The sequence below is a fragment of the Eretmochelys imbricata genome, chromosome 6 (assembly GCF_965152235.1).
Source record: "Eretmochelys imbricata isolate rEreImb1 chromosome 6, rEreImb1.hap1, whole genome shotgun sequence".
Lineage (NCBI taxonomy): Eukaryota > Metazoa > Chordata > Testudines > Cheloniidae > Eretmochelys > Eretmochelys imbricata.
The window spans coordinates 115,993,911-116,021,809 of NC_135577.1; the positions used below are offsets into that span (position 1 = coordinate 115,993,911).

Consider the following 27,899-nt stretch of genomic DNA (forward strand, 5'->3'; position numbering starts at 1 on the left):
GTTGTCAGACTCAGCTCAAACTCCTGTAGGTTAAGTACATGCAGATCTCAAGGTCTATTCCAGCTAGAGGCTGCCTTGCTCATGGGAGGCCTTTGATTCTTTACCAGAGTTCCCCATGTGAAAAGCTTGTTTATACGGTCTGTATGCAGTAGTGTGTCAATTTCACCTCCAAAGGTACTGGGGCTACAGAGGTGCAGCCTGGGAATAGGCAAAGGCAGCAGGTCCTACCCCCTTGCCAATGATGAGTGGCATTACAGACCGCCATCTGCCCCAGTGAGCAGTGGCTAGATGACTGGCAGTAGCCACTGAGGCAAGGTTGGTTTAGAGGATTAGGGGTTCCCCTAGGAGGGGAGACCCAGAGCATGGGGGCACTGCTGGGGCAGAACCCTGTGGTAAAGGGCACTGGGGTCTGGGAGGGACATGGGTGCCTGAGGCAGGTGAGCCACCAGCCTACAGAGGGCGCTCCAGGCTGGAATCGAGCTAATTCACACAACAACCAGCAGGAGGCGCTGCACCGGCAAGCATCACTTCGCTACACTTACCCTGATATGAAATGTTCTGTATCTGCAAGACAACTTACACAGTCAACATTTCTAAGGCACAGCATACACTAACATATCTCAACTCACCAATAAGAAGTTACTCTTAACATATTTTTAAAGCTCATTTAAAGATATATTCCCCATCAATGGGGTCTGTTCTCCCATTGGATGACAGCTACTTCCACTAATGCTGCGTTAAGAGCACTATTCGTCCCCATACACAGATGGGAGCCTCAGATCTCAGTTGTATTTCCCACCAAGAAAACTGCATCTGACCTTGTTTCCTGCAAACAAAGTTGAAAACTGCTGTACTCTTGTGTAGACAGGGGAAACTACATTTCATACTTGTAGGAAAGTGATGTTTGACTATCAACAGCAGTGAGACTTTTCCCAGCACACTGACTTGGGAGAAATTGCCATGCCTCACTACCACTGTTCTGTAGAGAAGTGGCTTTAGAGAGATGGGGTCTGGGTGTGAAGAGATATGCAAGTTTGCTTATTAAACTGATTCCCAAAAGCAGCCTGTTAGGAAAGCATTTATTTTGCATCTTCATTAGTTCAATGAAGAAAATACTGGCAAGGTCAGTAAATTCGTTACACTCATACTGGAAACTTCTTGAAATTATGTCTAAATTGAAAAGTTACTGCATTTTTTCCTAAACACCTACATAGACCTCACTATCTAGACTCTGATTTTATTTTACACTGAATTAAAATTAACTTGTGCATAATTAAAAATGAAAACACTTTCCTTTTACACAAAATACCATATCACCCCCCACAAAGCATTACATATCAGTTTATGGTTTTAGCACTGGAATACTAAGCAACCAGTTAAGAATTACAGTTTAGTGGCAAGAGCTCTGTGACCAACAGAAAGAGAAGTTTCATCCACTGTATGCAACAATTTGTATGAATTACCAAGAAGTGTATTAAAAAGTTAGTTTACAGCAATTGCATGTGAGGTTAATTCCCCCCAACATCTTAAGTTTCTGCAGAGCAGGGTGGTGAATATGGTGGGAACATATTAAAGTTAACGATTTGCTACATGATATGAATGCAATACTAATCAAAAAGGTGGTATTTACTGCACTGTCAAATTCCACATTTGCAAATGCAAACAAGAAATTAGATACAATTTTTATTTCTGTGACCAAAATTAAAAATATCTTTAACCACAATTCTGCTTCATCACAGTGCGGAATATTTCAAGGATTTATTGAGGCATATCTTTACATACAAAAGTAGAGATTGAGGAAAAGCCAGAGTAGTCTATACAAAATACAGTCTGTGTACATTCTGAAGCTGTACCTTCTCAGTAGCTGTTTATACATTTTTCAAACTGATCCCTTATCCAACGATTTAGAATGTTTTATACCATCAGAATTTCTAGATTATAAGAACCATTAACATTGAGCGCATATATTTATACCCTTCAATTGTCAATCCAGATGGCTGAAAGAATGTGACCTAAACTGGGTTTGCACAGTTTTGAGGGACAGACTAACCGAGGAACTCACATGGTCTGAAATGGAGATCTTAGCATAGGATAACCGACGCTGCAGCGTATTTAAGACTAAAAATCCCAGGTGAAATACTGGCCCATCTGAAGTTAACGGCAAAACTCCCATTGTTCTGCAAGACCAGGACTTCACCCCTTGTTTTTGAGATGCAACACTTAGGGCACATTTTCTTGCTCTTCATATTCTTTTCAGATACTGCACCCACAAAAAAGTTAAAGAACAAATGGAACAAAAGCAAACATCTTTTAAAAACACTGAGTGGTGTTAGGGGAGAGCTAAGCAGTGCTCTGAGCAAAAGACACTGAAGTGAACATGAGCGAGTTCATACTAAAAAAAATGAGCGAAAATTATCTTTATCCAAAATGGAGACATTATTGCTGCTACACTTCTGCTACTGGCTGAAAAAGGGAATGACATGGGAAATGGCGACACTGTGAAATGAACTATAGATGCTTTTAAAGCTCTCTACAAACTTTTTTTGTCCTAAATATACTGCAGCGTTAACAGCTATATTGAAACAGTTTTACAGTTTCAAGAGAAAACAAGCGTTGTGTACTTTAGAAAGCAACTCCAGAAGTTAATGAAGACCCCAGTCTGAGGGAAAAATTATTTCCCACTATCACATGGAGAAACAGTTCTCACTACAAACCTCATCTTCAATTAATAATTTAAAGAAAAACCCACCAAACCCTTCTGTTGCATATCTGAAACAGAAATTCTTTCAGCACACTTAGGCCCCAGTCCTGCAACTGCATCGGAATGAGCTGACCCCCGAGCTTTCACAAGACAGTACTTAAGTCATCAGCAGTGACTCACCACATTTACAAGAACATTTCAGGAGTATTCAAAACAGTAAATGTTAGTACTATAAGAAATGCTCAACTCATTTCTTAAAAGGATACAGAGACACTGGCTCTTCAAGTACCTTTCCCAACGTGCTACTTTACAAATTTAAATTTAAAGCATTTCTTTCTGCATCATCTGTGCAAATGTGTATCTGTAAGTATTATTGCACATTAAAAAAAGCTTTGTAGTGAAAACAGGACTGAAGACATGGCATTCTCCAAACAGAACAAAAAGCTATCTGTACAGTAAATGCTAATTTAAAGAATGCCAAGATTTAAAATCTAAGCACATAATACTGACAAAATGTTAAATTGGACAATATACATAAATTACATTTGCAAATACTTGTAGAAATTTTAAACATTTAATACTCTTAATTTCACAAATCAGCTAGATCACTGTCAAACAAAGGATCTAATTAATGAATTAAAAAATGTCCCCCCCACCCCACCAGAAAAATATCATTGAGAAACAAAAAGGAAAAGAGAAACAACCTGCAATCTTAGACAAAGCACTGGAAAGAGTCAAAGCATTTCAGCTTATAGAGGTAGTACTAGTCACATCCAGCTAGAAATACATTATATTTGTACTATGATGAAATAACGTAGTAAAATGTAGAAAGACTATAAAATTTACAAAAATAAATAGTTTTGAATGCTTTAGAAAATGCAAGATACTTCACTGACAAGTGTCTTGAGTCTGCTTTTCCAACCAAATGGAAGTGACATTTGTTTTAATATTTTTAAAATATACCTATATCTCTAGTAATGCTGATGGATTTGCACAATCAAAATATGCAACTCCAATGTATGCCAACTTGACATGTATTTTAATATTAAAAATAAAATCTAGGCTTCATAAGAGACTCCCATATGAAATTCACTTTGTATGTAAATTCTTCTGAAATTAAAAATTGCACATAAACATTTATTCAAAGGGGGTGAGGGGTGGCGGGTAAGGATATGTGCATGTTTTTATGTCAATACACACACATGCACCCCCAGAAGGAAAAAGATGATTGCACAATTTCTCAAATAAATAATTTCATTTTAAAAACTGCCACTTTTTTGATTTTAACTGAGACATTTTAAGAACTACTTGTGGACAATTGTGTTTTGTTTTAAAAGAAATTCCTTGCAGCTTTCCCAGCCAGTGGCTTTATCCTCAAACCAATGTTAAGTGGCAGTACGGAAAGTATCTTTGGTTAAAAAAAAAATAAATATCAAGATCCAACAAGAATTTCCATGATATGGTCCAACTCACTCAAATCTGTTCTACATATTGGAATATTGTTTGCTGAGGAAGAATTGCAAGATGGGAAGGTTTTCAATGTTTCTTCTGTAGCAGCAGAAGGTGGTCTAGGTGCCATTAGTGGGGGAGAGCAGAAGTCTGAATCATACATTGAAGTGTCAATATCTTCAAAGATGTCATCTATAGCCAAATCTTTTAAGTAACTGGTTGAATTCGAAATTTCAAAGGAACCAAATACACATTCTGCTCCCTTCAAATCTTGTCTATCATCTTCTAGTTTTAGACATGTGTTTTCTGGAGACTTCGGCTCATCATCTCCAGCTGGAACCAAAGAAGTAGGTGGACTTATATCTTCCATGAAGTCCAAATCCTTCAGAATAGATGAAATGGCAGATGACATGTCATCATCTGAAACCATCAGCAGGCTATTTTCAATTGGGCCTTCTGCAGACCACGAGTTACAACAGTTAGACTCTTGCTGGTTACTACCTGAAGGCAAATGTAAAGAAATTCCAGATGAATCAATTCCTGGGTAGCTGTGAGGATTGGGAGCAATGCCATTGCATACATTAATTGGCTGCTGGCTACTCTCTTGTCTCATTTCCTCCTGAATTTGCCTTACTGTGTTGGCTATGAGCACAGAACGGTGTAAGTTTGGTTCCACCAGCATTTTGTAAGTTTGTAGTTTAGTGAGGCACATATTCAGCACTAACTGCCTCTTAAGTGGATAGGGCAGATTTCGACTGGAATCAAAGGCACTTGAGAGACCAGCCACGTTCTCCTCATAGTCACTCAGCTTGCGTTTTAGGCCTCTCCCCAACATGAACCTGCAAAAGAAAAATTCTAGTCAATCTTTTATACTTTTAATTAAGCATCATTGGAAAACACCACACTTTTGCAAAAGCTACATCCCTAACAGTGGGCAGTGGGGATAACGGAGACAGTTTATCTAAATTAATCAATGCTAATGAGAGCTGATCACACATAGCTATTAAAAAGGGAGCATACCCTCTCTTCGCCAGACGTTTTTATTTCTATTGAGAAAGATGTACTGTTTTCCCAACTAGATTCCCTAATAATCCTTACAATTTTAGATTGGAGAAAAAAAAATTTCAGCTATTTAATCATGAGATGTAAATTGTATTTAACAATAGTGAAAACTACAAAAAATTACATCAACAGGACCATACTGAAGCTCAGGATGGATAAAAGTTAATTTAAAAAAAACCCAAACCCCCCAAGTTTTTTGGATAAAATGCTTTTTGAGGAAATAGGGATTATAAATTCGAATTCTATAGTATGAGATAATATATTCATGTAATGCTTAAGAAAAGTTTTGTAAATGAGTTCCAATAGTTCATGGATTAGGGGTTCCACAGGCTTCTGTATAGATTATTTAGGTTAATCTTTCTATCTACCCAGTGGGACTCAGTGCTCAGTCTAGAAGATACCATCAGAGATGCTTAGTTTTGCAGTTCTCAAACTGTGGGTGTGTGTCTCCAGAGGTAACATGCTTGTTAACAGCAAAAGTGTTTTTAAAATATATAAAGGTGAGAAATGACAGATCTCAACTCTGTACACAAATTTGCAGCCGGACAATAGAGTCAATCCCTTACCTCTCTCTAAAAGTGCAAAGTTTCAAAACGTTCAGTGAACAGAAGGTTTTTGGGGTGGAATAGATCTGGACAAGGAGAAAGTCCAGAGATAAATGTGAGAAGAGAGGAACATATGCTTGTTTTTTAAAACTATTATAGGTTTGCTGTTGAAGAAAAAATCCACAATGCTTAACATTGTTGTTTTAGTTAAATAAAACAATTTAAATGCCTGTCTGGTGATGTTCTCCTCCTAATACAGCCTGGAAGGAAAATCCTCCAAATATTAATGATTAACCTGCTGAATGGGAGATATTTATGAAGTCATTGGGAGGTGAACTATCTGCTTCAATTACCTTTGGTAAATGAAAACCAATCATTCACTTTCTGATATAGCTGTAAAACTAAATCTGAAAAGTTTTCAAAATAAATTACTGTTTAAAAATGTATAGTGTGTACCTTCTAAAAATGAAACCTACATCTACCTCTGAGTTGTGAAGAATATGTCTCAAGTTGCAGTGGGGGAGGTTTAGATTGGATATTAGGAAAAACTTTTTCACTAAGAGGGCGGTGAAACACTGGAATGCGTTGCCTAGGGAGGTGGTGGAATCTCCTTCCTTGGAAGTTTTTAAGGTCAGGCTTGACAAAGCCCTGGCTGGGATGATTTAACTGGGAATTGGTCCTGCTTCGAGCAGGGGGTTGGACTAGATGACCTTCAGGGGTCCCTTCCAACCCTGATATTCTATGATTCTATGTATTAAGGTTATACCAACCAACAAGAATGCACTTTTACGTAGAAAACCATGATTAAATAGAGGGTCTTCCTGACTAGTGATTTAAATCAAATCCAACCTATTGAAGCTTTTTATAGCTGCAGAACTTCTTAATTGAAGATTTTGTAGGCTTACTAGGCCAAGTATTTTGGAATAGAGCTCACAACCCTTTCAAGCTAGAAAGACAGAATTATAGAGGAATTCAATAAAGATAGGAAAAAGGGTCACAGCTATCCTGCCAAGTAAACAGAGGTTCATTATTATAACTGCCCTAGCTATATGGAATATTTCAGAATTTGCATTATATTATTTACTTGTTAGTGGACAATATAGTAAAAATTGCTAAACAGGTTTCATTAACCTTTATTTTTATATGGTCAGAACTTTCTAAAAATATACCTTGCAAGCAGAAATTTCCTTTCCTGAATTCCCCTCCTCTCCCAACTGGAACACACAGCTGCCCCAGTTGAGTTCAGCACAGTCCCTCCCTGTGCCATGAAACTTACAAGATGGATTTTGAGACTTAGCACATACAGGTAGTAGGTCTCACTGAGTAGATCAGCCACTAGGTAGGGTAATATAATAAAGTTGCGAGGAATAGAAAATTAGCTACTACACTCCCACAATAGAAAACCGTATTCAGTCAGTGTTTGAGACACAAGGTGGGTGAGGCAATGTTTTTTATTGGCCCTGCTTCTGTTGGTGAGAGACTAGCTTTCGAGCTTACACATAGCTATTCTTCAGCCCAGACCCGAAGAAGAGCTCTGTGTAAGCTCTAGTATCCTGGGACTGACATGGCTACAACATTTCAGTCAGTGTTCATATGTAGATGTGCTCCCTACATATGTACATGTGAAGTGCACCCCATTTAATGTATGCCAGTAAGCACCAGTGAGCCCAAAGGGCTTAAATGTGTTTAAATTCCTTCATAAATGCAAACTTCTCAATGGATGTTGTCAGCACTTATGTTGCCTTAAGATATTACACCAGGGATTTCAAGCCATTTATGTGTGGATGCGACTAAATAGTCAGACAATTTAAAAGTACAGGCAGTGAAAAGGCAGCAGTGAAGGGGTCCAGATATGCCAGGCAAGGGAATTTGGCTGCAGGACAGCCCCTTTCCATTGCTGGTCAAGAATCCTGCCAGTCACTGCACCAAACAGTGAGGGATTTTGATTTATGGTTAAACAACTTTTCTGGGGACTTCAACACTCCAGACTACTCTTTAACTCCAAGAACAAAAAACAAACGAGAAGCCTACAGTCTCACTTAATGAACTAAGTGGGGAGTAGAACGCATCATGCAGTTTCATTCCCAAATGGAAATAGAGCATGTAGAAGCTTATTGAAGACCCTTAAGGGGGAAAAACAAGCCTGCTGCTTCTCAGTGACCTTACTAGAGAAGGTAAGTGGAATTGCATGGCACCAGAGATGACAACTGCAGGCTCCTGTGGGCTCTCGCTTGTAGATGATCCCACAGATGTTAAGGCCTTGAAAACAGAGGTATCCATCTTGGACTCCCCAGCTAAGTTCCCTACATGCTGCTGGGCCACGCAGCAGCCTATTTATCGCTCAGGGAACCCACCCATATTTAGCATGCAAACACTCAAGGGAACCTGCCCGGGGACCTGCTGCAGCTGGGGTGCCCCTCTCCCCAACTTAACCCAGCCCCCAACCTACCGCTGCAGCCCTCCAGCCCCAACTATGCTGCAGCCCAGGTGTCCCTCCCATGGCTTGGCTCCACCCTGGACCTGCAGGGGCTGGGGGAGGGGCGCCTATCCTGTGGCCCTTGCCCTGGAGCTGCCACAGCAGGGAGAGGCGCCTCTCTCTCTCTTCCCCTTCACCCCCACTGCTGTAGGGAAGAGAGCGCTAGGGAGAAGTTCTCACCCCGGCGTAGCCCCAGAGCACCCTCCTGCACCCCTCATCCCATGCCCCATCCCAGAGGCCCTCCCCGCCAACCCTCTGCCCCAGTCCTAAGCCCCCTCCCACACTCTGAACCCCTTGGCCGCACCCCCACCATATGAGTTTTGTTATGTGCACCGACCGATTGGCTATAGTGGTGCACATAAAATTCATTCCGCACATGGGTGGGAAAAATTAGAGAAAACACTGCTCCACAGTGTAGGTATGCAGCTCTTCCCCCCTCCCCACCCCAAACAGCCCACCTACACACAGCACCCAGAATTCAGTCTTCCTCTCAAAACTGTTCCATAACTGCCAACATTTATATGAAACCCCACAAATTCCTGGATCTGTTCTTACTTCTCAAAACAGATTTTTCACAGATTTATAGATTCCAAAGCCAGAAGGGACCACTGTGATAATCTCTTCTGATCTCCTGAATAACACCAGCCAGAAAACTTCCCTGAAGTGATGCCTAGAGAATATCTTAGAAAAAAATCCAATCTTGGTTTAAAGATTGCCAGTGATCTGGAATCCACCACAACCCTTGATAAATTGTTCCTCTGGTTAGTTACCCCTCACTGTTAAATTACTTTTTACTTGAAGGGGAAAGTAAACTTTGTACGCTGGACTATTTCAGCCTCATAGCTCTAAACATACTAGGAATTTTGTACTGCATATGTAAAAAAGTTACTTTTCCATTTTTGGGGGGAGGGTGGGGGAAGAGAACATGCAGTAGTCCTTGGTAAGAACTAATTGCAAAGTTTCAGCTTGAGAAATTCAGCAGCGAGTACACTTCATAAAATCTTACACCAGAAAAGTCCTCCCTCTACCCTTTCATCTCAAAAAGTGAATAGATTTTGCTCCATACTCTCTCCTTCAGTCCCCTCTCCCCAAATTCACCTACAGCCTGAGAACACATACAGAAAATTGTATCTAAAGATTTTCAGAAAGCTAAAAAGGGAGGTAATGTTTTATAATGGAAGTCTCAACATAACACTAACTATAAAATTTATAAACAGCACATTTTGCTATAAACAGACAATTTCTCACATTTACAGCACGCAAATGGAGAGTCAAACTGTGGCAGACAACACCACAGAAATGCCTGCAAATAAATCAGAGACAAGGTGGGTGAGGTAATATCTTTTATTGGACCAACTTCTGTTGGGGGGGGGGGGGGGCTTTACAGCTATGCAGAGCAGGTCTGGGAAAGGTACAGTGTCACAGCTAAATACAAGATCAAACAAATAGTTTAGTATATGTAGTTAGCACATATTCTAAGAGACCACTCAAGGTGAAGTAGCCCATTAATACCCTTGTAGTCATAAGACAAAAAGGGCAGTTAGTGGGTTACGATTGTTGTAATAAGCCATAAATCTGGTCATTATTCAGCCCATGATTTTTAGCGTCTAGCACAAGTTATGAACCTGGGAGCTGAAATTCATCTTTTGAAAGTGTTGTGCAGGTTTCTTTTGATGATGAGGACAGATAGGAACACCATCTCACAAAGCGATCTCTCTATACCGGACCTGTCTTTTATTATGTTCCTATGAGAATTCATTTAACAGTATAGGATTGTCTGGTTTCACCCACACAGTTGTTATTGGGGCCTTTAGTGCACTGGATGAGGTACACCACGTGTTGTGATATCCATGGGTCCTACACATGCCTCTTGGAAGGTGTGTTGTGGAGAGTTGTTGATCATTGTAGAAGTGGAGGTATGTCTGCAAGTTTTGTGTCTGTTGTTCTAACAGGGCCTGATGCCGCTTTGAGTTGGTGTGTCCTGGTCTGTGGGGAGCCTGCTTCCGATGATGATCTTGGAGAGGTCGGGGGGTTGTATGAAGGCCAGAAAAAGGGGTTCAGGGAAGATTTATTTCAGGATGGGGTCTCCATTGAGTATGGGTGGTAGTAGTTTGATGATACCCGAGATGGGTTCCAGTGTTGAGTGGTAGGTGACGACTAGGGTTGTGTGGTCAGAGGGGGTTTTATTTCTGTATTGAAGCCGGTTCTCTTGGAGTATTTGGGTGCCCTGTTCCATGATGTGAGCTACTTTTCTGGCGGAGTGTCCTTGTTTGGTCAAAGTGGTTTTGAGTGCGCTAATGTGTATTCTGAACTTTCTCCTCAGAGCATATTTTGTGGTATCTGGATGCCTGGCTGTAGATAACAAATTTCTTGGTGCATTTGGGGTAGTTACTGTATCTATGAAGATAGGTGTACTGATCCATGGGTTTCTTGTATGTAGTTGTCTGTAGGGTTCCATTGTTGAAGCTGATTGTGGTGTCTAGGAATTTGATGTTAGTGTGGGAGCATACCAGAGACAGTTTAATGGATGGGTGGTGGTGGTTGAAATTGTGGTGGGAATTAGAAGGAATTTTAAGTAATCTGTCCAGAGGACGAAAAATATCATTGAGGTGTCCTCAGAATATCCCTGGTTCTGTGGTGCATTTACCCAGAAATTCTTCTTCAAGGTCCCATGAGGAGGATGGCATACTGGGGAGCCATGCTAGCACCTATGGTTGTTCCAATTGTTAGACAAAAGTGTTCGTTGTTGAATGTAAAATTGTTATGGCTGAGCATGAAATGGATGAGTTTGGCAAAACAATGTAGTGGATACCTGAGGGTTGTCCACTGTCTTGTAAATATTTGAGGCAGACAGCTATGCAGTCATTATGGGGGATGTAGGTGTATAGGAAAGTGAAATGCATAGTGGCATGGATGGTGTTCCGAGGGAGGCTGTTAATGGTGCAGTGTTTGGACATTTCACCTGGAATGATCCTCAGAATATGTGTTTACTACTTATGCTAAACTATCTGTTCAATCTTGTATTTAGCTGTGATACCTTAAGTACCTTTCCCAGACCTGAGGAAGAGCTGTGTGTAGCTGAAAAGCTTGTCTCTCACCTCACACACTTTGTGTCTCTAACATCCTGGGACTGACACAGCTACAACAACTCTGCATACTATAAATAAATCAGTCAGATGTGACTTGCCCATCCTTTAGACTTTTTTGGTAAGGTATGGGAATTTGTAAATGCTACTCCCTAACAATAGATAAGAATAGTCAATTAATTGTAAATCAAAAAATCAATATTCAATGCCTACATCAACACAGATTAGGGTGGGAAGAGGTTTGAAATGTTAACAGCAGATATTCAAGGAAGCCCCTTTGATGCTGGATATTAGTTATTTTTTTACTTTTTATAGTCACTGTTGGTGCATCATCTTAAGACCTGCAAAAGGAAAATAAAAAATGTGAAGTGCATGGGACAGTTACAGTCTTAATAGCTTTACCTAATAGCTTTCTTTGACAAGGTAACAAGCCTTGCGGATAGGGGGGAAGCAGTAGATATGGTATATCTTCACTTTAGTAAGGCTTCTGATACTGTCTCACATGACCTTCTCAAACAAATTAGGGAATATAGCCTAGATGGAGCTACTATAAGGTGGGTGCATAACTCATTGGAAAACCATTCCCAGGGAGTAATCACCACAGTCAAACTGGAAGGGCATACTGAGTGGGATCCCACAGGGATTGTTCTTGGGTCCAGTTCTGTTCAATATATTCATAAATGATTTAGATAATGGCATAGAGAGTACATTTATAAAGTTTGAGGACAGTACCAAGTTGGGAGGAGTTGCAAGTGTTTTCGAGGATAGGATTAAAATTCAAGATGATCTGGACAAACTGGAGAAATGGTCTGAAGTAAAGAGGATGAAATTCTATAAGGACAAATGCAAAGTACTCCACTTAGGAAAGAACAATCAATTGCACACAAAAAAAGGGAAATGACACCTAGGAAGGAGTACTGCAGAAAGGGATCTGGGGATTATAGTGGATCACAAGCTAAATGTGAGTCAACAGTAACAGTGTGGCAAAACAAAGCCAACATCATTCTGGGATGTATTAGCAGGAGTGTTGTAAGCAAGACACTAGAAGTAATTCTTCCACTCTATTTCATGCTAAGGCCTCAGCAGGAATAGTGTGTCCACTTCTGGGCACCACATTTCAGGAAAGATGTGGGACAAATTGGAGAAAGTCCAGGGAAGAGCAACAAAAATGACTCAAGGTCTAGACAACATGACCTATGAGGAAAGATTGAAAAAACTGGGTTTGTTTAGTCTGGAGAAGACGGGGGGAGGAGGCAGGTGGCATGATCACAGTTTTCAAGTACATAAAAGGTTTTTTACAGGGAGGAGGGAGAAAAATTCTTCTCCTTAAATTCTGAGGGTAGGACAAGAAGCAATGGGCTTAAATTGCAGCAAGGGAGGTTTAGGTTGGACATTAGGAAAAAACCCTGACAGGAATTTTTAAGCACTGGAACAAATTACCTAGGGGGGTGGTAGAATCCTACCTCTTCCTGTCCCTGCTCCACCCCAGCCCCTCCTCTTCCCACACCCTTCCTTAAACGTGCCCCGTCCCCGCTCCTCCCCTTCCCTTCTTGTGCCTCCTGTACACTGTGGAACAGCTGTTCAGCAGTGTGCAGGAGGCGCTAGGAGGGAGGGGGAGGAGTTGATCAGCAGGGCCAATGGCCCTGGACATGACTCATGGATCCCCTGGAGTCCATGGACCCCACTTTGAGAAACCCTGGTCTAACTGTTCTTAAAAACCTCTAAACACCTTTCTGGAATGGTCTAATTATTACTTAGTCCTGCCTTGAGTGCAGGGGACTGGACTAGGTGATCTACTGAGGCCCCTTCCAGTCCTATACTTTATGATTCTATGAAGTGGCTCAAAACAACAATGCCTAGATATTAACCAGTCCTACTACTATATACATTAAAAAAAAACCAAGCAGTTCTATATTTGAGTTAAGCGTATTTTTTCTACTCGGTTGCAGGGACAACTGATTACTGTAGAGAGAACACAGCGTGGCTAACACTCAGCTATAATATGCAGTTCTGAGAAAAGAAAAACTAAAGGACTTCAGTTTCTGCTGAAGACATTGGTAAAGCCTGGACCTGGTTTTGCCCATACAACTGGAAAGGGTTTACTCCCAGACAACACAAAAACACAGAACGTTAAACAATCAAATTAGAAATCCACTGGCAGATTAATGCCAGATCCTTACCACGCAAGGATCCAAGCCCAGCACAAGGCAGAAGGCCTCCCAACTTCCCTTTCATGTGAGTACTGCGTACAACCAGCAGTAGTCCAGCTGACTACTTTAGCAGACAGTCCATTACCACACATTTTCCATTAAGACAACCTGCTGCTAGATTTCTGGGTAGAGGGGGATGGCAGGAAGAAAGCCCCCCTTCACCCCAGAGAATGATCCCATCTCAGATTTTCAGAACATATTGCAGGCCTTCCGATGCATCCATCTGCCTGGACCATAACATTATTTAGCGTGTGCAGAGTCGTCTAGCCAAGCAATGGCATCTTCAGTAGCATGATGCAGTTCTTCTAGGCCACCGCTGAACCTAGTCAGCAGGCATTCATTGACAATGTGCATCATCTTCTGTGTTGCGTCATAGCTGAACTGGACCATAACTGAAGAGTGCTGTCTCCTCTAAGGTAACAGGATGCAAGAGATGGAGCAGCACTCAGGAACAACTGAGGGTGGGGAGCAGATGGGGAAGGAGTGGGGGGGAAGCCAGGAAGGTGAGAAAGGAATGAAAGTGAGACTCCTACATCAATATACACAAATACAGACTATAGGATGTTCCTGTAGGAAATCAAATTTGCCATTCAAAATGAAGTTTTAAGTTACATGTGGGGCTAGTAGTTCTGTCTATTGTTAAGTTGCCTAATACTTTCCATTACAAAGATGTTGCTTTCAGTTGGTTTTAACTTTGCCAAACTTCAACTATCTGGGCGGAAGTTTTTCACAAAAATAGTTCAGTTGTTTCAAAGAACAAGACTAGAGACTATACTGAGCAAATCACCTAAATCAAACTTTTTAAAAGTGGTCATTAATTGTCTCTCTCTTTTTCTGGATGCTCAACTTAAGACATCTGGAGTCCAATTTACAGAAATGCTGAGTTCTTAACTGTAGATCAAGTCTATAGAAAATGTGCTTTGAACATACAAAATGCAAAAATAATGTGAAATACTCAAAAATCAGAGCCTACATAATCTCAAATTGGACAACCAAAATTAGAATACTCTGGCAATTTGGGGCACAATCTTTGTGGGGGGGGGGGAAATCTATTTTATGAATAATGTCACTACCCCATCCCATGGGAGCATTGTGAAAGTAATTTAATTAATGTTTGCAAAGCAGCCATCTGCTACAGTTAAGAGTGTCATAGAAAAGCCATGAGAAAATATCTAATTCTGCAATCAGTGCAGGGTTTAGATAATGTGCAGCAAAAGGCCTGGAACCACATGCTGAACAAGGATAAAAAAATATTGAATAGCTTACCCATTCAGGGAGCGTCATCCATCCTGCACACTGAATGAAAAAAACAGTATCTTAATACATATGTAAAAGAGGGCCAAATTAAGGTTGTACAGGAAACCGAAATCTAGCATTTCCTAACTTTTGAATGTTTGACTTCACAACCTTCAAGTTATTTTAATGTAATTTTTCTGCAATACATATTTAGGCTTCATTGTCAATCCAGGAACCTTTATATGTCTAATCAATTTCACTAATATAGGTAAATGCTAATCCCTACATTCTCTCTCAGAGAGGTACATGGTGTTTTAGTTAATGCAAACCTATCCGCTTTAGGTAGGAGACACTCAGCTAAATTCCAGCTCATGGTGCTGAAACTTTCAGAGACATGGGCATTAAAAACCTTAAAGTTGCATGAAACAGTTTTATATAGTTTGTTTTAACTTTTCATTTCACAGTGTGCCTATCACACTAAAAACTCCAACACACACATGCATTAATGCTCCCCCCACAATAGCTAAACAAAATAAGTTCTACCTCTTTAATACTAGCTGTTCTAGAAATGTTTAAGAATAATACAGTTAGTCACTGTAGCTTTCTAAACATTAGACTTAAAACTCTTTAGTACATGAAGAGGACTGAGAGCAAAGCAAATTTGTTTTTAATCAAATCTATTTCTAAATCCATAGAAGGGGTGAGACTTTTAGAATACCTAGTCTTATTTGCAGCAGCCTTAACTGTGCCTGTTTAATGTGGCTGTCTGCCTAACTGCACTAATGCTGCAAGTCTGTTTTTAGAAGCTAGATAATTTTATAAGTATGGAAATTTTAAAGATGATGATAAAACCAAAGCAGCTTGCTATAACTCTGCAGCTAACATTTCCACTAGTAACCATGATACTACTGTAATTTTACACTTCAATTCTGTGTCAAATACACTCTAATGTTGACCTACAAAAGACATGAAGCCCCTCTTACCAAATAAACCACATTTTATCAGGCCTTTTGCTTTACTTTCTAGTATAAAATAATTTGTCAAACTGTCACAAGAGTATATTTTTAACAGCTGCTCCAGGTTTCTATGGGTAACAACGTTTAAGAGAACTGTAATTTTTTTCAGGTACTTTTTTTTGTACTGCTCCATTACACAGCATGGAACTATGACCACGTTGTTTAATTTTGTAATCCACTTCCCACTATAATTTTTGGAACAGACAAAGAACCAACCTCTATCAATTCCATACCCAGATAATCCTGTGTTACTGCTCTCCAGTTGTCAGTCCTTTCAAACAGCTGACAGAATTGTACAATCTGGTCAACAGAGAAGCACAAACTGGACATGCTAGAATTGTAGGAGGAGCTTCTGGAAACTGCTGTGAAGTGTATCCTTGCTTTAGCCTAATTCCAGGAAGCTACTCAACACTCAAAAATAGGGCCCTAGCAAAATGATTGTGTGTGTACCGATTTCAAAATTGTACTGTAAATATACAAAGTGAGCACAGACTAAGCCTGTGTCAACATAAACCTGAGATTTGTACTTATCCAGTTAGAAACGAAAGGACAAGTTATCTAAGTTTAAGGAAAGTGTAATCTATAAAAACTAGAACACATTTTAGAAAATAATTTAGGGTCTCCATTGGAGACCCTGGTCATCATGCACACAGAACAATTAAAAATAGGGAATTCTACACTTATGTATTTTGGGTACTGTCCTCACATCTACTTAACCAAAGTTAGCATACAATGTGAACCAACATTGAGTTATAGGTCATTTATCATGGAAAGCTTACATTAAGAGTTTTGAAAGCCTAATTGCTTCTTGACCATTAACAAATCAAAAGCAGCTTCCTTTTCACTGTTAAGAGGGCCAAACACTCCCCATCCATGTCAATAAGCAGAGAGGAGCTCACATCCACAGATCCAGTCTGGAGTAGGTGCTGGCTGAGCAGCATGCTTCTCACTTAAGCCTCATGGTAGCTCCACAGGAATTTTGCCCCTTTGGGTTGGGAGAAAGCAACCATGGGCCACAATTCTAAACTGTACTCAAGTATGAAGGAAGTGGGAGGAGACAGGGAGGCATGTCACTGATCAACCATCAGCAAAGAATGCCAAATGGGAAGCCTGGTTAGAGCAGGCAGCGATGCAAAAGAAACACTCCAGGCTCTCAAATGTTAACCTTGAGAAGCCTGTGGCAGATTATACAAGTGCTACAATTTTAGAGGAAGACACCAGCTCCATCTGTCACAGGGACTGATGCTGCAGAGCAGCTGCTCCTGACATGTGGTGAGGAAGCGCAGCTGGACACAGCCGCAGGAGGAAAGCAGTGAATGATTGAGTTAGAATCTCCCATTACTTCTGCTTGGGCAAGCCCATTTCCTTGTTTCCTCTTTCTACACCTTTCATAAAACATCCTACTAGATGTACGCAACACTGTTAAACTTTGAAACTTGCACCACATGCAGTTCTAACGAGAGAAAGCATCCAAGAAAGTGAATTTATAGAATTTATTACTGTATACGTGTGCACACTTTTCCTTCTCATGAACAACACCCAGCACTGGGGCTAACTGGTATTTATTTGCTGTTACAGTTTCATACTGATGAACACAATCTCAAAGGAAGCATTTGGCCTGCATTATGCAGGTGGTCAGACTGGCTGATCACAATGGGTCCTTCTGACTTTAGAATCTGACTTGGCTTTGTTGGATCTCCTGGTGCTTTTCTTTCTGCACAGGTGAGGGGTTACTTTTATAATCATCTTTACTGTACTTATGCCTGTTTAAGGGCATATCTATGCTACAAAATTAAGTCTACTTAAGTTAGGTCCACTTACACCATCACAGTAATTAAATCAGGCCTTTGTGTCCACACCACGCTCCTTCCGTCGGTGGTGCGTGTCCTCACCAGAAGCACTTGCACCAACTTTAGTGGGGCCTTATGGGGCAATGACAACCGGAGCCCCAATGCCCTGGGCCAACAGCCGGAGTCCCGGGGCTGACAGGGCACCATCTGTCAAAGGCAGCAACAGGCGATGTAAGCAACACAGTGTCTACACAGACACTGTGTCGACCTAACTACACCAACCTAAACGCTACCCCTCTCATGGAGGTGGAGTTATTAGGTCGGCGTAGCGGGCGAGTTAATCGGTGGGCGGAACATTGCAGCATAGACATTTACACAGTTAGGTTGACGTAAGACAGCTTATGTCAACCTAACTCTAATGTAGACCAGGCTTAAGTCGGGTATACTACCTTATGGAAATAGCCACAACATTCATGCTTGCCCTTCTTATTTCCAAGTCTTAATAAAGTAGAATAACTATACCAAGAAAGTCAAAATCAGAAACGTAGAGCTGGAAGGGACCCTGAAAAGTCATCAGGTCCAGCCCCCCATGCTGACACAGGATCCAAGTAAACTTAGACCCTCCCTCACCGGTGTTCATCCAATACCTTCTTAAAAACTTCTAGTGATGGGGATTACACAAGCTCTCTTGGAAGCCTAATCCAGAGTTTAACTACTCTTACATTTGGAAAGTTTGCCTAATATCTAATTTAAACCTCCCTTGCTGCAGATTAAGTCCCTTACTTCTTGGCCTACCTTCAGTAGATATGGAGAACACCTGATCAGTCTTCTTTGTAACGGCCCCTAATATATTTGAATACTGATCAGATCCTCCCTCAATCTTTTTTCCCCCCTCAGGATGCAACAGGCCAATTTTTTTTTTTTTTAAACCTTTTCTCATAGGCAAGGTTTCTAAGCCTTTTATTGTTTTTGTTGCTCTCCTCTGGACTCTCTCCAATCTGTACACATTTTTCTTGGTGTATGGTACCCAGAACTGGACACAGTACTCCAACTGAGGCCTCAGCAGTGCTGAGCATATTAGAACAATTACCTCCAGGTTTTACATACAAACGCCTGCTAATACACCCCAGAATTATATTAGCTTTATTCACAACTGCATCATGTTGTTGACTCATTCAGATACGGCATATAGTTTGTTGTTGACTCATTCAGATATGGCATATGCTTTCAAAATGTCAGATTTTAGAGTGCCCATATGACTGTATGAGGCACTTAAGATAAAAAACCTAAAAGACAAGTCTCACTGCCCCAAACTTACAACGTAAGTGACGGACTTGATAGACAAGAGGATATGGCAAGAAAGGGCACAGGTTATGGAGATTTTACATGATGACCCAGTTTAAGTTCTCATACTTCTTTTTTGTAAAGACTCATTTAACATAGGCAATACTAGAGAAGTGAGATTTTAGCAATAATTTGAATTAGGTGAGGGTTAAGGGCTTGAATAGATTCTGAAAGAGTGGTGTTCCAAGCACTAGGAACAACATAGAAGGAGATATGGAGACAGAGACATAGAGGTACCTACAGTAAGTCAGCAAATTAACAGTGGGCATCTAGAAAGGAAGTTTGTTGTAGATGACTTTTAGAAATAGTTATAATTCAGAACCAAATTGTGCATACAGCTAGTATATGTAACTGTGTGAACTTGTCACCCTCATCTTTTCTCCTTCCTGCCTACTATTTGCCACTTACCTATCAATATGTGGTACTTTTCTGGCTCCCATCACTGTAGTATCTGGGCATGACAATCTTTAATGTATTAACTAATGTACTTGTTGCATCCAGTCTTAGACTGTAAACATCCAAGGGTAAGGGAGCACATCTACCCACATTCTATCTCAGCACCTAGCACAGTAAGGTCCCGACAACTGGCGGTTGAGTATTCCTGCAATGGCTCCCCCCTCCCTTCCCCCTCCGTAAAGAGAGACAAGAGCAGCAAAGAGGTAGAGAAGCTAGTGTTGTTAATGGAGCAGAGATCAAGGGACAAAACAGAAGTGACCAGGCTGGACATTAGGAATGGATTTACACTGACAACCCAAAATAGCTTACATAACACAGCAAGGCGTGATTGGATAATCACAACTAGTGCCCTGCTAGCCAAGGTTCCTGAGGATTTTACAGTTCAACTCAGGTTTCTATTAACAACGGGGCTGGGTCATTTTATGAGGTGAGACAAGAAGGATTCAACATATTATACTAAATGATAAGCTATGACTCTAGCCTTATGGACAGAATGAGACTTACTTAAAAGCATTTTGCTTTTTATTTTAGCTAACTGGTATGAGATGAAATAGGAGGTATGCATGTCTGAAATGGTTTAAAGAGGAATATTGACACATACAGCCTTGAATCTTTGTTACTTCCAAAAATCTAAGCTCTTGTGCAGTGAAGTTATTTACTGGAGCTAGAATCCAAAAGGAAATAGCTCCTCAAAAATGGAAACAGATAATGTGAAGTGATTTTAGAGCAGGACATATTTTTGGTCCCCAAATACTGACAGATGCTTCATATAACTTTTAATAGTAATAGCGGGACTTATCTAAACACAACAACAAGAGATTGTTAAGATTTTCATAAACTACAAACAAGGACAATCCACCTTCCAAACAATGTTTTTAATATAGAAGCAAGAGTCTAAAGAGCACTAAATGAAATAAATGGAGAAATGACAGCCTTGATAAAGCACAGGACTGGGAGTTTGGAATCCTCAGTTCTATTTCGTAACTTCTCTGCATTAGTTTCACTATCTGTAGACACAGGATAATTCAGACTGTCACAGGAGTGTTACAAAGCTAAACTAGTGTTTGTAAAGTACTAAGGTCCTTTGGATAGAAAGTGCTACTCAAGTGAAAAGTTTTACCTTCATCTAAAAATAAGAGGTGAAAAGGAAAAGTATAGCAATAAAGATTATGCTAAGACTTTCTACACTTAAAAGGTACGTCACTCACAAATCATTTTTTGTAAAGCAACGCTAATCAGTTTTCTGTGTACAGAAAACGAACAGCTGTTCACTTACTGCTCCTTATTAGTTTTGGTATTTCATTCTGGGAAAGAAGCAGCTCTGTCAGGATTTGTATTTTTACCTGCTAAAACAGCATGGTGTTATGTCTCTGCGACTGCTTATAGCAACAAACAAGATACAGTACTCTTAGCATCTAACATCCATCACTAGAGTCACTTGCAGGAGAGTGTAATGAGGTAGCATGGCTTTTTAAAAAAAAAAAAAAGGACATAACCATCTTTTAAAAATGTTGTGCCCAAACTTGTGTCATCTGTGTGTATGATTCCACTTTCAGATGTGAATCCTGCAAGTATGTACCCTTAGTATATAAAATGTTGCAGCAGCTACATTTCAGCTGAGATTTTGGGTGAAGGGTTTCAGCAGGAAGAAGGGGAGGGCTGTCATTTAAGCTAAGGCATAGCAGAACAGTTCAGCTGAACCAAACATGATCAAAAGTTACTAAATCTAGAAACTGCAGCAAAAGTTTAATTAAATTTTAACTTTTTAACTGTGGTTCCACCAAAGCAAAATACAGCTGGATTGACAAACTAATTAAAAGATCAGCAGATTTGATGTAATGCCTATTACCAGTTTTTCTTACTTGATAGAAAACAGTTGGAAAAAACCTGCTCCTTCAAGTCACTTATCTACTGAAGATGCAAAACTATTGCATGTGATCACACATGTAAAACCACAGACAGAAACTGCATATAAGTTTCAGTGATCCAGATGAAAACCCATTGTCAAGAGAATTCAGATTATTCAGAATGATGAAATGCTAGTATGTGGATTTGGCAGAGAATCAGAGAAGTTTCCACCACCAAAATAAATAAATGCAACTGATCGGAGGGGTGGAGAAGGAAGCATATGGCCTTATGCATGAGGAGAAACATTTCAATATTTCACATAATTCACTAAAGTGCATTAAAACATTTGATCCGGCCAAACTGGGATTCATTCTTTTAATCACACCCAAGATCTCATGGTAGAGCAGCATATATCAGAAATACTGCCTCACAAGAGAGCGCAGTAATAACATAACATAGGTATGTCCACAGTACCAAACACAAATCACAACAACAAACCTCAGATCCTGGGTCTACAGACTTGGGCTCACATTACATAGCTAAAAATAGCAGTGTACGTGTTTGTAGTCATGCTGGAGCTTGGGCTCTGAAACTAAGCAAGAGGGGTGAGTTTCTGAGCCCAAGGGGGAACATCTACATTGCTATTTTTACTGCTCTAGGGCAGTGATTCTCAAGCAGGGGTATGTAAAGGGTTCCGGGGGGTACATCAACTCACCTACATATTTGCTTAGTTTTCCAACAGGCTACACAAAAACACTAGGGAAGTCAATACAAACTAAAATTTCATACAATGACTTGCACACACCGCTCTATATATTATCCACTGTCATGTAAGTACAATGTTTGTATTCCAATCTATTTGTTTTATATGGTAAAAATGAGAAAGTAAGTAATTTTTCAGTAAGTGTGCTGTGATACTTTTGTATTCTGATGTCTGATTTTCTAAGCAAGTAGTTTTTAAGTGAGGTGAAACCTGGGGGTACGAAAGAAATCAGACTCCTGAAAGGTGTACCATCGTCTGGAAAGGTTGAGAGCCACTGCTCTAGCGTGAGCTGGAGTCTGTAGTCCTGGAAAGTTTATTTTTATTTTTTTGCACTGTAGACTTACCCCATAAGGCCTCCAATTCCTGCAGCTGAAGCCAACGAGCATGCACCATGGAGCTCACTGCAGGATTTGGGCCCTAGTTATTAAAACCCAGAAAAATGGGGTCTTATGCAAACAATTTATTGTAACACTATAATGTTTAACTGAACAGAAACCTCACATAAAACATGCTATTCAAAGCAAATAATCTGAAGATTTTACGCTATCCACTAAGCATAAAGAAGCCCACTGTCATTTTGGACTGTTGATTTTAAACACAAAAAGTTATTCAGAAGCTGGATATTAAGAGTCTAGCTACAAGCATAACAGAAACCGTGCAGGTAAAAATAAGATTTCACAGAAAAAACATTACCTTTACAAGAGCTAGAAAGGTAGGAAGATTCTAGATTTTGTTTAAAGCGCATTCATCCGAAATGGTGTTGAACTATACAACTGTGATAACAGCCCAAGTCATCCGCTTCAGTAGAATGATGCAACTTTAGGACAGAATTATAAAAATGTTCTATTACTATGACATTGTTTTACAAAAAAAAGTCTTAATATACTAAGACAAACCGGCATGAAATTTCAGACAACTTTCTTAAACTGACATTGTAGATAGTCAGTGCTAATAGGACAACTATAAAACTGAAAAACCTGAATTGATATAAGAGTCAAAATTAAGTTCATCCGATGCCTTGGGCTCATACTTTAAAATTCTAATTTATATTTTGTCAGCAGATGTTAAATGGTAATCACCTTCCATAATTAAACATGACAAAGAAAACTGACCACCAAGTACCAGTTTCAGCTATATTAATTTTGCATCATCTCATCCAACATGCTGCAACAAATTGCTCTCTTTCAGAGGATTTCTAATATGACCATAAAGACAACAGGCAGACCAAGTTTTAAGTAAATTTTTTTGGATAACATACATTTTCAAAACTGATTGTTATCTACTGGGAGATGACATTAGGCATCCAGATTTGGATTTTCTTAAGTTTTAGTTTAATGAAAATATTTTTCACAGTAATTACCCAAATTTCCTCATCTTCAGTATATATGAGGCCATAGGGAATACAGTGAACTGACCTGAGCCATAAATTTGCAAAACACCACACAACATAGTATCATTTTCATCATATCCAGAGAGCACAGTGTGCACGGTTCGTCAGTGCACAACAGAAACTGCAACTTGGTGGCTGAAGTTCAAGTGATGCTAGTGGACTAGGCGAAGGCTTGAGGGTGTAGTAAAAGGGATTGTTCAGCCTCCACTGAGGTTCACAAACTGAGTGCTCTGATAGTCTCATTTATTCTTGGGAGCAGATCCTCTGCTGATGTAAGTTGTCATAATTCCATTGACTTCAGCTATCTGCCCCCCTGGAATCCCATGTGCTGTTGGTAGCAGAGTGCTTTTTCAGCCTGTGGCTGTAATGTTTCTTCAAACTTGGACCTAGCCACAGAAGTCTATTTAGAAAATTCGGCACTAGAGTAAATATCAACACTATATGTAGTTGAAAACATATTCCTTTGTAATCAAGCACTAGCTTTTCAGTTCAAAATCTTCATTTCAACAATCATACTTAATTATTCATAAACCAATATTTTTGTTATCTGTAAGTACATTTAACTTAGTAATTAGTTCTAATATTCTATTAACAGAGAACACCTTACTTTATTAGCATCTGGCAACAGAGAGCTCTGTAAAACGTATGGGTTTGTTTGCCTTTCCACCTCAAAATTTCACCACACAGGACCAGCTGGTAAAAAGAGAAGTAATAATCCAGCAGGAGGATACCCTCCATTTGAGACTGCCAATTTGACCCAACAGTAAGACAACTATTCAGATACAACTCCCTACTACACACATAAATTGGCTTTTTGAAGGTCTGTGCCATTCTTGACAAGAAATTAAAATAGGTTGCTTAAAAACAACTAGAGAGTTGTTTTTAACATTGGGTAGGCATTTAACATTAAAAGGCATGACTAGTTTTTTTGTTTTAAAAAAGCACTAACATGGTTGATAGGCCTGAAAGTTGATCTACTTTTTAAAATCTATTTGTGAAACATATGGGGAATCCATCCGATAAAGTGAGCTGTTGCTCATGAAAGCTTATGCTCAAATAAATTTATTAGTCTCTAAGGTGCCACAAGTACTCCTCATAGTCTTTATAGTCTTTCACTCTGGAAACACAAGTGTGCACACTCATGTCAGAATGGATTTTAGTTTCAAACTTGAGATTAATAAGAAGTTTTCATAATGCAACAGTGATTTTTAACAAAAGTGAAAAATATGCAATGTCCTTTAAAATTTGATCTCTGGTTGGAAAGACTGTTGGAATTCAAGATGTATTGATCTTAATGTCTTTACATACAGACCTTAAAGAGGATTAGCTAATTGGAAAAAGGATCTTTTCCCTAACTACAACTCATTTTCATGCTCCAAGCCACCAGTTTACCATTCTTAGTTCATTTCACACTGGTATGCAATGAGAGACAGTACAAAATACCAAAAAGACTATCAAACACAAGTGGCCTATATACTAGAAAGCATTCATTTTTAGCATATGCTGGGAACCTAACTGCTTATTCTGTAAATAGTTACCAGTTTTATAGACTATAAAATATATTCCTCTTTTTTCTGTCCCCCTCCAACTCTATGTTCATTCTTTCAGTACTAATTTGTTTGTGGTCCACTTTTAACTTAAAAACAGTGTAGTATCTATTTTTTTATATTATTTCAACTCAGTTGAACTCAATTTAGTGCCCACAGAATTGAGAGATCTAACACTTGGCTGAATCAGATATAAAAGAAAAAGCCACCATGCAAGCTTCTCATATAGCTCTGTGAAGGCACCTCAATTCTAAATGGCTGCAGCCTCTCTCAATAAGTTCCAGCCCTATCTTGAGCAGAAATTATTGCTCACGCTTGTTAGTGCAGCAAATTTGCAATATTCATATAAGAGACTAGGATGAGAAGTAAGTATGAGCCATCTGCTGGAAACTGAGGCAAACTTGGGAGCTTATAAAATAGACACGAGAACATACGATAAAGGTGCAAGCAGTTATGTAGCGGCTGCAATTAGCATTTTTCAGAAGGCTAAATAATTGCAAATGATAGAGCACACACAGACAGGGACCAAGAAAGAGTCTCTTCCCTGCCGCCATCCCTACAGCTACTGTAGCAAATACACCATTTATAATAAAGCCCAGGGGAGCCTGCCACCATCTGGCCTTCGTGAAAAGAGACTAGACAAGTTGGGTACTTCCTGAAATCGGCTGCCCGTGCCGCCCCCAGCAGCAATGAGCAGCAGTAAAACCAAAGATAACCTTGGGCTTCCTGAACTGTGAAAAGTTCCTCTCCTCCCCGTCTTCCAGAGATTCCAGCCAGGCTCATTATAACTGATCTGAGCGCTTCAGCCCAGCCCCGACTGAATATCCCCCGCCAGGTGTCCCCTCCCAGAGGTCCTCCCCGCAGCCAGCCCGGTTCCCACCCGCCCGAGTCCCTGCAAGCAGCCAGCCAGTCACCCAGCCCCCCCGCCCCCGCAGGTCCCAGCCCCACCCCGCAGCCATCCACCCAGGTCCTCCCCGCCCACAGATCAGGTCCCCCCCGTGGCCCTCCACCCAGGTCCCTCCCCCGCCCCCCAGCCCGCCACTCCCTCCCTCCAAGTCCCCCCGCACGGCACCTCTCCCCCGCGCCCGGCCTCTGCTCAGTCGCCCCGCTCCAGCCAGTCCCTCACCTGGGAGAAGAGCGAGCGGGGCCGCCCGCTCCTTCGCAGGCTGCTCTGCCCTCCCCAGCCGGCCGGGCGGGCTCCCTCAGCGGGGCTGGGACTCGGACGCCTTCCAGGGGGAGGCGAGCGCCACCCCCGCCGGGCCGGGGCCACCTCAGCTCCTCCCCTCCGCACGCAGCACCGCGGCCAGCCCTGGGGGGGAGGGGGAGCAGCTGCGCGCGCCTCGCCCGCCGGCAGCTAGCCCTGCTCCCATTGGCCAGCGGCTCTTCAAGCCAGCCCAGCAACCATTTTCTCACTGGCCGGCTAGCTCTGGGGGGATGGGCTCTGCCGACCCAACAGCAGCGACCAACCCCAAAGCCGCCGGAGCCAGAGGGGGCGGCTCCCCCCTCCCCTTGGGCCAATTGGAATGGGCGCAGCCGCAGTTCCGCCGCAGCGCGAGCCGCGCCCGCGCCTCTCTCCTGGTGTGAGGCGGCTGCTCTCTCTCGCGCGCGCGGGGGGCGCGCGGGGCTGTGCCGCCAGCAGTCCCCAGGCAGCTCTAGCGCCCGGCTGAGCCCCCGCGGCAGCTGGGCGCCTTGCGCGTAGCAGGCAGCAGCGACACGGGGGCGAGCAGTACTTCTACCCTCCAGCTGCGGCTCGCCGCTCGCCCCCGGCTGCTGCACGCGGGCTGTTGCGCCTCTGATTTCAGGCGGAGTGTAGGTGAGCCCCATTCTTTGGGGGCGCCCCGTCCGTTTTCCCGTAAGGATCTGCTGCCCCCTACATTAGCCAGCCGATTTGTTGGTGAGCCTCAAGATCCGCCCATCGCTTGGGACACTGAAACAAAGGGGCAAAAGGACCCACCCACCTCTTCTTACTAACAGTTTATAAAAAGGAAAGGAGGACTTGTGGCACCTTAGAGACGAACCAATTTATTTGCGCATAAGCGTTCGTGAGCTAGAGCAGCCCCTGAGTGGGGGCTTTTGGACGCCTCGCTGGTAAAGGCAATGCAAAGGCCCTCCTTTCCAAAGAGCCCATGTGCCGTTTAGACCTACGGCCCCTCCGCGTCTCTTTCAGCGCCAGGCATTTTTTTAGCAGGTAATAGCACCACAGTAATACAGCAGCATAAGATCTAGTTTAACGGACATTCCTTCCACTTACTTTTGGTGCTGCACCTCTGTCACCATAAAAAGCCTCCTGCCTCTAAAAAGAGCTCCACAATGTTATAAATGCTCGCCCTTGTTAAAGGCAAACTGAAAACATTAAAAAGTCATAATATGAAAAATTATTGCTGCTACAAACCTAGGGTAGATACAAATACAGGGCTTGCAAGAAGATATGTTTGAAAAGTTGTTATTCATATATAGGGCGGTCACGGAATTAAAAAAATCAATCACAATTAATCGCACAATTTAAAAAATGAATCGTGATTAATCACGCTGTTAAAGAACAACAGAATACCATTTATTTTAAATATTTTTGGATGTTTACTACATTTTCAAATATATTAATTTCAGTTACAACACAGAATGCAAAGTGTACAGTGCTCATTTTATATTTGCACTGTAAAACAAAAATTGCATTTTTCAGTTCACCTAAGTACAGTAGCACAATCTCTTTATCATGAAAGTTGAATTTACAAATGTAGAATTATGTACAAAAAAAACTTGCATTGAAAAATAAAACAGTGTAAAACTTTAGAGCCTACAAGTCCACTCAGTCCTACTTCTTGATCAGCCAATCACTCAGACAAACAAGGTTGGTTACAATTTGCAGGAGATAGTGCTGCCTGCTTCTTGTTTACATCACCTGAAAGTGAGAACACCACCATTACAGAAGACATGCGTCCATGCTGATGATGGGTTCTGCTTGATAACGACCGAAAGCAGT

General features: G+C 41.2%; 1 protein-coding gene across 1 annotated transcript; it reads right to left on the bottom strand.

Moving 5' to 3' along the window:
* Positions 1–1,611: 1,611 nt before the first annotated feature.
* Positions 1,612–26,743, bottom strand: LOC144266581 (SERTA domain-containing protein 2-like). The gene is made up of 2 exons (XM_077820012.1): positions 26,046–26,743; positions 1,612–4,989 (listed from the first exon to the last, which is right to left on the bottom strand). The coding sequence occupies exons 1-2, from the start codon at positions 26,741–26,743 to the stop codon at positions 4,134–4,136; spliced, it is 1,554 nt and encodes a 517-aa protein (XP_077676138.1). The 3' UTR covers positions 1,612–4,133.
* Positions 26,744–27,899: the final 1,156 nt, after the last annotated feature.